Genomic DNA, 14,186 nt, shown 5'->3' on the forward strand with positions numbered 1-14,186 from the left:
TGTAATCTTTACAAACCAAATTAACATTTGCAGTCAACGCATGCAAAAGAACTGGATGAGTTTGTATTGAGAGCTTTCCTCCATAGAAAGCAAATGTAATTTTGAGGTTCTGATAAGTGACACAATATAGTCTTTCGAAATATGTATTAGAACTTAAATGCTTAATTTGACCAATAGATTAGAAAAGGAATCTCCTTGGATAATATTTCATTTGGGGGAGAGCCTCAAAGAGAACTGTTTAAAACAAAATCTGAATGCTTGTGATGCCATTAGAGAACTGATGCAAATACCAATTTGAATTTTGCAAAAAAATGTAAACTATTAAACCTTGTTTGGATAATTTATTGTCATTAGTAGATTGTTTTTATTCCTGCATTCACATCTGCAAAACCAGGACATACAGACCTGCTGAGTTTGAGCCCACAATCTGAGATGGATAGGCTAAACTCTTCCACAAGAGGAAACATCCTCTCCACATCCACCCTGTCAGAACCTTTCAGAATCTTGCATATTTAAATCACCTGCCCTCCCTTCGAAGCTGCAGCTTGTGCAAGACTTGTGGGACCAGCATTTCCTCCTAAGATGACCTGACCATTCCAGGTATTAATCTTGCAAACATTTTCTGAACTCCTTTGTATTTTTTAAAAAAATACTGTGTACCAAAATGATGACCTCATTTTTCCACATTGTTCTTTCTGGGTTACTTGGCTTGTCAATATCTGATTCTGTATCAGCTAGCACATGACTTGATACAGATTGTGTGGGCCCCAGTTATTCACATCCATCCCAGCAATTCCCCACTAGTCATAGCCCGCCAGTCTGAGAAGCATCTGTTCACTCGCCATCTGCCTTCTGTCCCAATAACCAATTCTCAGTACATCACCCCTAATTCCATGTGCGTTAGCTCTGTTAACCAACCTCTCATGGGACCATATGAAAAGCCTTCTAAAACTAAATACACAAACTGGCTTGTGCTATATCACATCCTCAAAGGACTCAAGTAGATTGGTGCAACCTAACTTCCCTTTCGTAAATCCATGCTGATTCTGCTCAATTCTATCATTTTCTAGGTGTTCTGTTAATCCTTTATCATGTATTCCAGTATCTTCTCAGTACAAGGCCAACAGGTTAGTATTTGTGTGCATGTGGTTTACATTGTTTCCATCTGCAGGAACCATTCTGGAATCCATGGAATTTTGAATCCCTTTGGAAGGCAGAGTTGTATGGTGTCCTTGCTTTCTAAGGATGTAATATTGACCAGAATATGCAGCCTGCAGCAGGAGCTTGGAGGCAACGTGTGTGTTGGTTAAGCATTCTCCTTTGCAAGTACACAGTATCTTTTTCCCAGGATTGAAAAGTCTACTACTAGAGGGTGTGTAAGGTGAGTGGGGAAAATACAAAGGAGATGGGTGAGGTGAGTGGTGGGGTCTGGAGTGCACTGCTAGGGGTAGTGGTGGTGGAGCCAGATAGCATGGGAGTGTTTAATAGACTCTCAGGCACGTGAACGTGCAGCGAAGGGAGGGATGTTGTCAATGTGTGGGGAAGAGGGATTAGATTAATTAGGAGTCATCAGTTTAATTAGTTTGGCACAACAGAATGGGCTGAAGGGCCTGTACTGTTCTCTGGTCTAATTACTTTGTGATGCATGTGACCATTGCCTCAATGCAGCAGCAATGACATTACAATAGTTACGTTGGCTTACAAAAATTTGACCGATGGGGTAACATCTTGCATTAACTGAACTACATCACAGTAAAACATCCATGGAATTTGAAACAGCCAGCTGAGTAAACAGGACACTGTTTAGATGTGGAAGTTTGGAAGAGATGGGAGGTTTAATACCAAGGGGGAGAGTCTTGGATAAGTAAAGGCAAAGTAGACAGGAGACTAGAAATGGAGAAGTGCAGCGAGCTCGAGAGGATTTCAGGCTGGAAGAGATTCTGGAGATAAAGGCCAAAGCATGGAGGTAGAGCACAAGGAAGAGAATTTTAACTTTGAAGTGTGTAAGTGATTGCTGTTGTGGGTCGGTGTGCACAGGGTCAAGGGTATATGACCATTTAGGGCACACAGTTTTGGATGAGGTTACAGGTTCTGGAAGGTGGGAGACTGGCCAGGAATTGCTTTCAGAAGCAAATGGGTTGAGGCGGGGGTGGAGAGCTGATGTAAGTGGTGCGGAGAACCAGGGCCAGAAGCTCAGGCTGCTGCCGTTACTGCAGTAAACGAGTCATTCTCCCCAACCAGTCCATGCTAACTTCCATTCACCACAAACCTCTCCACCTTTTTTCATCTCTGGCTGTTGTGGTTTCCTCTCCTTTTCTGTCTTGGCTACTTTCTGTAGCAAAAGGTTTCAGGTTCTGGCCAGTCTGTGAAGTTGCTCTCATACACCAGATATGGGAGCTCTGTAGTACCAGGTGTACAATAAGGTGGACTCAATCTACCTCGTCATTGGCCTTGCACCTTATTGTCTGACTGCACTGCACTTTCTCTGTAACTGTTTATTCTGCATTCTGTTATTGTTTTCCCTTGTACTACCTCAATGCACTGTCATTGGTATTGGTTTATTATTGTCACTTGTACTGAGGTACAGTGAAAAACTTGTCTTGCATACTCATCGTACAGGTTAATTCATTACACAGTGCAGTTACATTGGGTTAGTACAGAGTCCATTGTAGTGCAGGTAAAAACAATAACAGTACAAAGTTTCACAGCTACGGAGTGCAATGCAATAAGGTGCAAGGTCACAACAAGGTAGATCGTGAGGTCAGAGTCCATCTCATCGTATAAAGGAACTGTTCAATAGTCTTATCACACTGAAATGATCTGTATGGATGGCATGCAAAACAGTTTTTCACTGTACCTCGGTACATGTGACAGTAATAAACAAATTTGTCAATTTCAGTGACAAGAAATTCTGCAGATGCTGGAATCTTGAGCAATGCACAAGTTCTGGAGGAACTCAGCAGGTCAGGCAGCATCTGTGGAGGGAAATAAACAGTTGATGGTTCGAGCTGAGACCCTTCAGGATACGCAAAAAGTACTGGTCAAAAAGCCTGACGAAGGATCTCTGCTCAATGTTGACTGTTTGTTTCCCTCCGTGGATGCTGCCTGACCTGCTGAGTTCCTCCAGCACTTTGTGTGTGTCACCAATTTCAGTGCTAGAATCTGGAGCAAAAACCAAACCGGTGGAGAAACTGAGTGGGTGGAGCCGCATTTGTGGTGGGGAGAGGATTTATTGATGTGATTTTTCTTTTTCTTTTGCATCAGGAGAGTGGAGAGGGAGGATATCCAGTATAAAATGGCAGGGTGGGGAAGAAAGAGCCAAGTAATGGGCAACAGAGGTGGGGGAAGGCTGAAGGTGGAGACAAGCTGGAAAGTGATAAGTAGGAACATGAAGGTTACCAGTGCTGGAATATGATAAGAAAGCAAGGTGAGAATGGGAAGGAACCATTAGTGGAGAGAGAAAGATGCAACCAGATGGGGCAGGGGATCTGGTGGGTGAAGTGTGTGGGTAATAGATGGATGGAACTGGAAGGGAGATGAAATGGCTGATTGGGGGGTGGGTGGTATGGAATCGTGAACACTGAATGCAGTAGACAGGGTTGAAGGAGGTGCACGTGAACCTCTGTCTTACCTGGAAGGACTGTTTAGGTCCCTGGATGGTGGTGAGGAACAAGAAAGGAATTAGGAAGGGCCAGGAAAAGTCCTTAGCAAGTAGGATTAAGGAGAATCCAAAGGCAATCTATTACCCACATCCAGAATAAGAGGATAACCGGGGAAAGGGTAGGACCACTTAAGGATAAAGAATGGAATCAATGTTTGGATGCAGAGGATGTGGGTCAGGTTCTGAATGAGTATTTTTCTTCAGTATTTACCCAGAGAAGGGACATGCAGGAGGCAGAAATTGGAACTGAGGGCAGAAACGTGTTAGGGCATTTAGAGGTCAAGGAGGAGGTAGTGTTAGATCTCCTAAACAGTATTAAGGTGGATAAGTCCCCAGGAACTGATGGGATATACCCCAGGTTACTGAGGGAGGCGAGAGGGGAAATTGCTGGGGCCTTGACCAGTATCTTTGTGTCCTCTTTGACCACAGGTGAGGTCCCGGAGGACTGGCGAGTGGCTAATGTTGTTCCTCTATTTAAGAAAGGAACAAGGGAAAATTCGGGGAACTATAGACCAGTGAGTCTCACGTCAGTTGCAGGGAAATTGCTGGAGAAAATTCTTGGGATATACGAGCATCTGGAATCCAATGGCTTGATTAGGGAAAGCCAGCATGGCTTTGTGCAGGGCAGGTCATGTCTTACTAACCTGGTTGAGTTTTTTGACAGGGTGACTAAAGTGATTAATGAAGGTAGAGCTGTGGATGTCATCTCTCCAGACTTCAGTAAGGCATTTGACAAGGCCCCATATAATCAGTTAATCAAGAAAGTTCAGATGCATGGGGTCAGTGGAGAATTGGCTGTGTGGACCCAGAACTGACTTGCATGTAGAAGACAGAGGGTGGTGGTTGAAGGGACTTATTCGGGCTGGAGGTCTGTGAGTAGTGGTGTTCCGCAGGGATCTGTACTGGGACCTCTGCTGTTTGTGATGTACATAAATGACCTGGACGAGTATGTTGATGGGTGGGTTAGTAAGTTTGCAGATGATACCGAGATTGGTGGAGTTGTGAATAGTGTAGAGGACTGGCGACGGATACAGCGTGATATAGATCAGCTGCAGATGTGGGCAGAGAAATGGCAGATGGAGTTTAACTGGGATAAATGTGAGATGTTGCACCCTGGTGGGACTAATGTCAAGAGGCACTCTTAAGGTCAAGACCCTTAACAGTGTTGAAGAGCAGAGAGACCTTGGGGTGCAAGCCCATCACTCATTGAAAATGGCTGCGCAGGTAGACAGGGTGGTTAAGAAAGCTTATGGAATGCTTGCATTTATTAATCGAGGTATTGAGTACAGGAGTCAAGAAGTTATGATGCATCTCTATAGAACTCTGGTTAGAGTTCAGAATTGCGTGCAGTTCTGGTCACCCCACTCTAGGAAGGATGTCGAGGCTTTGGAGAGGGTGCGGAGGAGGTTTACTAGGATGCTGCCTGGATTACAGGGCATGTGCTATCAGGAGAGGCTGGACAAACTTGGTCTCTTTTCTCTGGAGCGGCGGAGGCTGAGGGGTGATCTGTTGGAAGTGTGTAAAATGATGAGGGGTATAGATAGGGTGGACAAGCAATATCTTTTTTCCATTATTGAGCGATCCAGTACCAGAGGGCATGCATTTAAGGTGAGAGGATGTGGGTTCAGAACAGACATGAGGGGTATGTTTTTTACTGAGAGAGTGGTGGATGCCTGGAATGCGTTGCCTGATAGGGTGGTGCAGGCAAATTCATTGGGGGCTTTTAAGGGGGGCTTGGATGGGCATATAAATGAGTGAAATAGAGGGATATGGGCATTCTGTAGGTATGAGGGAATGGCTATATCGGCACAACATTGTGGGCTGAAGGGCTTGTTCTGTACTGTATTGTTCTATGAGTAACATGAATATTTGCCTCACCTGCAAGGACTGTTTAGGTGTTTACAAAGGGCAGGAACGTGTACATACTGGCAACCATTTTGAAGAACAGTCTCTGATATCCTGGTCAGTATTTATCCCAGCAGGAGGGAAAGGTTATGCAGTCTGTGGGAGCTGGCTGTGGGCTGTGCACAGCACTGACCATATTTAGTTAACGTATTGTCCGCCAGAAGCTTTGACACTTCCTGAGAAGGATTTGAAAGGTGCAGTGGAAATATAAAGCATTTTTCCCTGGGAAAGGAGGCTTCTGCTGAATTCCCAACAAATGATTTATTCCTGACCCTAACACTGGACATCCCCCGAGGCAGCACAGACCCAGGTTCAATCCCGACCTTCGGTGCTGCCTGCGTGGGGTTTGCACCTTCTCCCTGTGACCCGTGGGTTCCCTCTCGATGCACCGGTTCCCTCCCACACCCCAGCGAGAGGTGAGCTGGTGGGTTAACTGGTCACTAAGTTGCCCCTGGTGTGTGGGTGAGGGGTAGAAACTGGGGGGGGGGGGGGGGGGGGTGGGGGGAATGAATAAAATGCAACGAGTGGAGGCGGGTGGTCGCTGCTCGCTGCAGAGCCGGTGATCTGCATTGCTCTGTAACCGGTTGCAGCCCCACCACGTGTGCCCCTGACCGAACCTAGTCACAGGGACGGGAGGGGGGGAGCCCAGGGAGCAACACGTGGCAGCCGCGGCGCCCCCCCGTCACGTGATGCGGGCCCCCTCCCCCGCACGGATTCGGACGTGCTGAGGTCAGCGCGCTGGGGTGGGGCGTCGGGTATATAAGGCGGCGGCGGGCGGCGGCCGCTCTTTTCCGCGCCGGGGCGGCGAGCGATGGCGCCGGTATGTGGGGGAGCGGGAGGCCGGGGCCCCCCTCCCGGCCGCCCGGCACCGCGGCGCCGAGGCTCGGGGGCGTTCAACACCAACTCCCCGAGAATTAACCCAGCGGGAGGCCCTTCGGCCCCTCCGGGCCGGACTGTCCGGCCAAACACCTCCTCCCCCCCCCCCCCCCTTTTCTGGGAGACCGGTCCTTCGGCCCGTCCTGCCCCTGCTGTCCCCCTCGGGCATCATTCAGCATAGCCCGGACCGTGCACTGGGTCCCCCCCCCGGGCTCCAGTCCTGCAGGGCTTCCATCCCCACAGCACAGAAACAGGCCCTTCGGCCCAACTGGTCCATGCTGACCAGGATTCCCATCTGAGCCAGTCCCATTTGGCCCATATTCCTCTAAACCCTCCCCATCCATGTACCCGCCTCTACCACTTCCCCAGGCAGCTCGGTCCATATACCCACCACCCTCGGGTTCCCTTTCGATCCTTCCCCTCTCACCTTCTATGCCCTCCAGTTTTGGACGCCCCTAACCCAGGGGGAAAGACTGTGACCATCCACCTTGTATAGATATAGACTATTTCCTTCCTACACCTCAAATTTACAAGTGTAAGCTCTACAAGATCTCCCCTCAGCCTCCTATACACCTGTGAGAAAAGCCCCAGCCTGTCCAGTCTCTCTTTATAACTCAAGCCCTCCTGTTCCAGTAACATCCTTGTAAATCTTTCTGCACCCTCTCTGGCTCAATAACATTCTTCCCATAGTGTGGAGACCAGAACTGCACACAATACTTCCAAGTGCAGTTGAACCAACATCTTGCATAGGTGCAATGTGATGTCCCAACTCTTGCACTCAATGTCTGTGTCCCTTCCAATGAAGGCAAGTGTACCAAATGCCATCTTCACCACCCTGTCTTGTGTCACCACTTGTAGGGAGCTATGTACCTGTGCCCCTAGGTCTCCGTTCTCCAACATTCCCCAGGGCCGTGTCATTCACTCTGCAAGTTCTGCCCTGGTTTGACTGCCCAAAATGCATCACTGCACTTGTCCTGCATCCCAACGCTGCCGTTACCCCAACAGTCAATCTTCCCACTCACTGAGCAGATCTCCCCATCTCTCAGCCCACCTACCTCTCCCTGCCCCATCACTAAGTGAGCCCCTAGACCACCGTGCTGTTGTCAGGTGGTTCCCAGCAGGTGGTGAGGTGCCTTTTGCTCTGTCTCCTCACAGAGTGCATCAAAAGGTTCACATTCCCTCTTGGTCAGAATGCGCAATAGCTCCAAGTCACGGCTGAAGTGGCCACTCTTGGCCTCGATCAGCTCCAGCACCCTACCTTGGGGAAAATATATTTTGACTGTGCTATCCATGCCTCTTAATCTTACAAACCTCTATCAGATCATCCTCAGCCTCCTTCACTCTAGGGAGAACCAGCCCATCCTGTCCAAAGTCTTCCCATAACTAAAGTAATTCTCTTAAAACTTGCTGCTGTCACTGATCTTGTCTGTCCCCTTATAATTCCCCCTCGTCCCTCCTGCACTGCGTCCTCTGATTTCCTGCTGCCTGCCTCTCGTTCTCTGCCAACCCCCCCACTGACTATTTCCTTCCTACACCTCAAATTTAGAAGTGTAACATATGCCCTACAGATGGACCCCTCTCCCAGTGGGGACTGCTCAGGTGGTGGGGAACACATGTTTACTCCCTGTATTGTGCGGAGGTTGTTGAGCTCAATGCCCGGATGGTGCTGAGGGTTTGATTTGTTGAATTTCCTCTCTCCCAACAGACGGTGAAGTCTACGGTCAAGGGCAAGAAGAAACCGGTTTGGCGGTTCATGCTGAACATCACCAACCCAGTGGAAGATGGCATTCTTGACTCTGCCAACTTTGTAAGGACTTCAGTTGTTGGGCTTTCAGTTCCTTCTCCTTCCCCAAAGGGTGCTGATGCCCTGTACCTCTGATAGAAGTCTAGAACATTGAGCAGCATAGATAGGGTGTATAGTCAGAGTCGTTTTCTCAGGGTGGAAATGTCAAATACCAGAGGCCATAGGTTTAAGGTGGGAGCGGGAGGTTTAAATGAGATGAGTGGGGGACACAGCGGTGGGTGCCTGGAATGCACTGCTGGGGAGGTGGTGGAGGCAGATATGATAGCAAGGTTTAAGAGGAATTTAGACAGACACGTGAACAAGCAGGGAATGGAGGGATGTAGACCATGTGCAGGTAGATTGGTTTTAATTGGTATCATGGTCAGCACAGACATGGGAGGCCGAAGGGCCTGTTACTATACTGTTCTATGTTTACCTGCCCTTCTAACGGAAAGCTCCCCAGCATAGATGATAAAACCAGTGATCCCTTCATCAGCCTCGAGTTTTCACATTATACATCTAAGTAGCCCAGAAGTAGTAGTGGGGGTTTTAATGTTGGGGTTCGGTGGGTGGTTTCACTTGGTCTCTCGGTGTAGCGGGAAGTAAGCAGTTTAAGAAATGTGTAATGGGCAGCAGGATTCTCTCTGGGTTTCAGCTTGGTCATTGCTGTGGCCCTGCTAACTGCCTGTTCTGACTAGGGTTGCCGTCCCTAGTTCGTGCCTAGGGTTCCTTCCCTAGTGTCCCACGCCTTTGTTTTACTGACAGGAGCAGTTCCTGAGGGAGAAGGTGAAGGTTGGAGGGAAGGCCGGAAACCTGGGCAGCGTTGTGCAGATCGAGCGCCTGCGAAACCAGATCACCGTCACCTCGGCCAAACAGTTCTCCAAGAGGTGAGCCCCGTCGCCATCTGTCCTCCTCTAGGGCTTGTGTGGATTAGTGTCTGTGTACCTCTCTAGAGAGGGTCCATGGGAGGGAAGTCAGTTGGGGCTCATAAGAAGTCAAAGTCGAATTTATTGTCATATGCACATGTGTAATATCAGCATCACGGTACATGCACCATCTAAGCAGCATTCACAAGATATTTAGGATCAGGGGATAGAGTCATAGAGCACTACAGCACAGAAACAGGCCCTTCGGTCCATCTCGTCCATGCTGCCTGATCTTCTGCCTAGTCCCATCTACCCAGACCATATCCCTCCAAACCCCTCCCATCCATGGTCCTATCCAAACTTCTGTTAAATGTTACAATTGAACCCGCATCCACCACTTCCGCTGGCAGCTTGTTCCACACTCGCACTACCCTCTGAGTGAAGAAGTTTCCCTGCAGATTCCCCTTAAATATTTCACCTTTCATTCTAAACCTGTGTCCTCTACTTCTAGTCTCACCCACCCTTAGGATGCAGGCTTTCTCTCTCTCTCCCCCCCCCCCCCCCACCTCCCCATTTATACCCCTGATAATTTTGTCTATCTTTATAAGATCGCCCCTCATTCTCCTGCGCTCCAAGGAATAAAGTCCTAACCTATTCAACCTATCCCTGTAACTCAGGTCGTCAAGTCCCAGCAACATCTGTGTAAATTTTCTCTGCACTCTTTCAAGCTTATTGATATCTTTCCTGTAGGTAGGGGACCGGAACTGCACACAATACTCCAAATGCGGCCTCACCAACGCCTTATACAACTTCGACATAACATCCCAACTCCTGTATTCAATGCCCTGATTTATGAAGGCCAAAGTGCCAAAAGCTCTCTTTACGACCTTATCTACCTGTGCTGCCAGTCAATTAAAGAAGCACTCTCACCTTCTTGAGGTCAATTAATGGTAGGCAGTAAATTCTGGCCTTGCCAATCCCCCTTAACATTTGTTTGGGGACGACTAGAATATAAAAGCAAGGATGTACTGCTGAGGCTTTATAAGGTGTTGGTCAGATCGCATTTGGAATATTATGAGCAATTTTGAGCCCCGTATCTAAGGCCATGTTGGCCCTGGAAAGGGTCCAGAGAAGGTTCACAAGAATAATCCTGGGAATGAAAGGGTTAACATTTGAGGAACGTTTGATGTCTCTGGGCCTGTACTGGATGGAGTTCAGGATGAGGGGGGTTCTCATTGAAACCTTCTGGGTATTGAAAGGCCCAGACTGAGTGGATGTGGAGAGGATGTTTCCATCAGTGGGAGGGTCCAGGTCCAGAGGGCACAGCCTCAGAATGAAGGGACGTCCCTTTAGAACTGAGATGAGGAGGACTTTCTTCAGCCAGAGGGTGGTGAGTCTTTGGAATTCGTTGCCACAGAGGGCTGTGGAGGCCAAGTCATTGGGTAAGATTCTTGATTGGTAAGGGGGTTAAGGGTTATGGGGAGAAGGTGGGACAATGACGTTGAAAAAAATCAGCCATGACTGAATGGTGAAGCAGACTGAATGGGCTGAATGGCCTAATTCTGCTCCTATATCTTATGATTTAATGGAAAATAAATTTAGAACTGCTTTGAGCTGCATCAGCCAGAAATTGTTGGGATTTTCAGTCGATTCTAACAGGTGGTTTGGGAACAGAGGTTTTAGGGGCTCCATGTGTTTATTTTCTGTCATCCTTAGTGATTGACGGGAATGTAGACCAGAGCAGGCTCTGAGTCTTGCCCAGTGCCTTGGTGCAGTGCGGATTGGTACTTCAAGTACCCCACTTCAGAGGGTCGTGCCTGCTCGCTGCAGAATCTTGCATTGGGTCTCTTGGCCGTGGTGGCTTCCAGCACCCTGAGCTCTTCAAGGAAGGTGAGGGCTGAGGCAGGAGAGGAAGCACTGGGGTGGTACTGGAGACTGTGAGGGCCCCGCTGAGGCTGATCCTCTGGTAAATCCAAAAGTGCCTGCCCCTGTTTCCAGTGTTGCCCACTCATCAGTGCTGGTTTGCACACTCAAGTTCCTGGAGCAGTTGTATGATAATGTCCCATCTGTCTCACCGATGTCACAGGAGAGTGGGGGGAGCAACCTGCTGTATTATTGCTCATGGGGTCTTCTGTGTCCATCTGAGAGGGCAGATGCATCTTTGGTTTATCCAGGGCAGGCTGTGTGCTTGGTCTTGGGCAAGGCTTAATTGGTTTATTATTGTCACATGTGCTGAGGTCTGCATGTAATCCAGACAGGTCATTCCATACCTAAGTACAGCGAGGTAGTACAAAAGGAAAACAGAATGCAGGATATAGTGTTAGGGTTACAGAGAAGGTGCAGGCAGACAAATAAGGTGCAAGGGCCATGATGATGTCGATTGGTTTATTATTGTCACATGTACTGAAATACAGTGAAAAACTTTGCCATCCATACAGACCATTTCACCACATCAGAGCATTGAGGTAGTACAAGGGAAAACAGTAATAGAATGCAGAATAAAGTGTTACAGTTACAGAGAAAGTGCAGTGCAGGCAGACAATAAGGTGCAAGATCATAATGATGTAGATTGTGAGGTCAAGGGTCTGTCTTATTGTACGAGGGGACCATTCAATAGTCAGATTGAGAGATCAATGGTTCATCTTTATTGTACAAGAGGTCCATGCAAGAATCTTATAACAGTGGGATAGAAGCTGTCCTTGAGTCTGGTGGTTCGTGTCCTCAAGCTTTTGTATCTTCTGCTCAATGGCGGGGGGGGCGCAGGAGGGGAGAATGACTGGGGTGGGAGGGGTCCTTGATTATGTTGGCTGCTTTCCCAAGGCAGTGGAAAATGTAAACAGTGCATGGAGGGGAGGTGGGTCTTCGTGACTGAGCTGTGTTTACAGCCCTCTGCTCGCCTGCACATTGTGTGCATCACTCGGGAATGACTGCACAGAGACTGAAGGTGAGGCGTTTGAAACTTCAACTCTCTCTCTCATGCCTCAGGTACCTGAAATACCTGACCAAAAAGTACCTGAAGAAGAACAACTTGCGTGACTGGCTGCGAGTGGTTGCCTCTGACAAGGAAAGCTACGAGCTCCGCTACTTCCAGATCAGCCAGGAGGAGGAGGAGTCCGAAGCGGAGGATTGAAGGGGTGCCGGGACTGACAGACAAAGGACTGTTCTGTACGCAAGGAGTGTGTTATTTTCAAAAAAACAGACAGTTATTAAATTATTAATAAAACATCACATACTGAAAGACCACTTTGCAGAAAACATGTTCTTTCATCTGCTGGACAGAAACCAGCTGAGGGCTTTGGGAGAGATGTTGACTTCAGTGGTGCAGTGACACACAGCACAGGAGGACGCAGTCAGCCTGTTTAGCCGTGCTGTCTTTTCAAAAGCTTTCCAATTAATCCCTTCCCTCTTTCCTCAAATTTTGCCGTTTTTCTCCTTCCTGAGTTCCTCCCATTTACTTTTGAAAGTTCTTAAATCTGTTCCCACCTTGCAGACCGCATGTCCCAGGCCAGACCCCACTGGGGGCGAGTATGCAAGAATTTGATAACATTCAAAACATGTTATTACCACAGTGTAAAAGATTAATGTGGTGTAATAACCACAGGACAGCCTTACAAGTGCTATAGTCAAATACATAGGCTGTAATGCCGGAGACCTGGTAAAAGTTGTAACTCTGCAAGATATCTTTCCAGAGCAGTGTGCAGTACAAATTGTTTTAACTATGAAGTTCTGGTATAAACTTGGTATTGCTTTCTGTGGAGAGTTCAAGGAAAGGTTGTGTAGACTAGGACTTTATTCCCTGGAAGGTAGGAGACTGAGGGGTGACCTGAGGTATTTAAAATCATGAGGGGCACAGACAGGGTAAAAGCACACAGTATTTTTCCCAGGGAGGGGGTGCTAAAAACAAGAGGGCACAGGTTTAAGATCAGAGGTGAGAGATTTAAAAGGGGCATCGGCGCAGCAGCTTCACGCAAAGGGTGGTGTGTATTTGGAATGAGCTGCCAGAAATAGTGGTTGAGGCGGGCACATTAGCAACATTTAAAAGCCTTCTAGATGTCCATGGATAGGAGAGGTTTAGAGGGCTATGGGCCAAACGTGGACAGATGCGACCAGCTCGCTGGGCAACACAGTTGGCATGGACGAGTTGGGCTGAAGGGCCTGTTTCCCTGCTGTGTGACTCTACGCCTCAGCTCATAAAAGAAACATTCTTTATTCCCTTTTAATCATCTTGACCTGTTCTGCAACCTTTAAGGATCTGTGAATGTACATTAATAACATGAGAATCAGGAGTTGCCCATCTGGCCCTTTGAGCTTGGTTCACCATTCATCAAGATCTTGGGTGGTGTACCTCAGTGCCATCTTCCTGTACTTATCCCCATCTCTTGCAATATCCATAAATATCAATCTGTTTTGGATGAACACAATAAGGATAAAAATTCACCAGTCTGAGTGAAGAAATTTCTCTTCAATTCTAAAAGGCATAAATTGGTTTATTTAAATTGGCGGCATGGTAACGTAGCGGTTAGCGCGACGCTACTACAGCGCCAGCGATCGGGCTTCAATTCTGTAAGGAGTTTGTACATTCTCCCGTGTCTGCGTGGGTTTCCGCTGGGTGCTCTGGTTTTCTCCCACATTCTAAAGATGTATGGGTAGGTTAATTTGGGGTTTAAAATGGGCAGTGCGGACTTGTTGGACCGGAAGGGCCTGTTGCCACGCTGTAAATAATATCAAATTTAAATTTAATTGCCACATATACTGATGTGCAGTAAAATGTTTGGCATGCCATCGATACAGATCATTTCATTACAACAGTGCATCGAGGTAGTAGAAGGGAAAACAGTAACAGAATGCAGAATAAAGTGTTCCAGGGAAAGTGCAGTGCAGGCAGGCAATAAGGTGTAAGGTCATGATGAGGTAGATTGTGAGGTTGAGAGTCCATCTTATCGTATTGGTTTATTATTGTCACTGGTACTGAGGTGCAGTGAAAAGCTTGTCTTACAAACTGATTGTACAGGTCAATTCATTACACAGTGCAGTTACATTGGGTTAGTACAGAGTGCATTGATGTAGTACAGGTAAAAACAGTAACAGTACAGAG

The 14,186-nt window shown here is 47.7% G+C and overlaps 1 protein-coding gene across 1 annotated transcript; it reads left to right on the forward strand.

Moving 5' to 3' along the window:
• Positions 1-6,328: 6,328 nt before the first annotated feature.
• On the forward strand, positions 6,329-12,329 carry LOC127571513 (60S ribosomal protein L22-like 1). Its single transcript, XM_052017939.1, has 4 exons — positions 6,329-6,386; positions 8,148-8,249; positions 8,991-9,112; positions 12,077-12,329. The coding sequence occupies exons 1-4, from the start codon at positions 6,378-6,380 to the stop codon at positions 12,219-12,221; spliced, it is 378 nt and encodes a 125-aa protein (XP_051873899.1). The 5' UTR covers positions 6,329-6,377; the 3' UTR covers positions 12,222-12,329.
• The last annotated feature ends 1,857 nt before the right edge of the window (positions 12,330-14,186 follow it).

Source organism: Pristis pectinata, chromosome 6 (assembly GCF_009764475.1).
Source record: "Pristis pectinata isolate sPriPec2 chromosome 6, sPriPec2.1.pri, whole genome shotgun sequence".
Taxonomy (NCBI): Eukaryota; Metazoa; Chordata; class Chondrichthyes; order Rhinopristiformes; family Pristidae; genus Pristis; species Pristis pectinata.

Bases quoted from the DNA above. Each gene is read 5' to 3' on its own strand.
- LOC127571513 (XM_052017939.1), top strand. The intron at 8,250-8,990 runs GTAAGGACTTCA...TTTTACTGACAG, and splicing joins TTCTTGACTCTGCCAACTTT to GAGCAGTTCCTGAGGGAGAA. The intron at 9,113-12,076 runs GTGAGCCCCGTC...CTCATGCCTCAG, and splicing joins GCCAAACAGTTCTCCAAGAG to GTACCTGAAATACCTGACCA.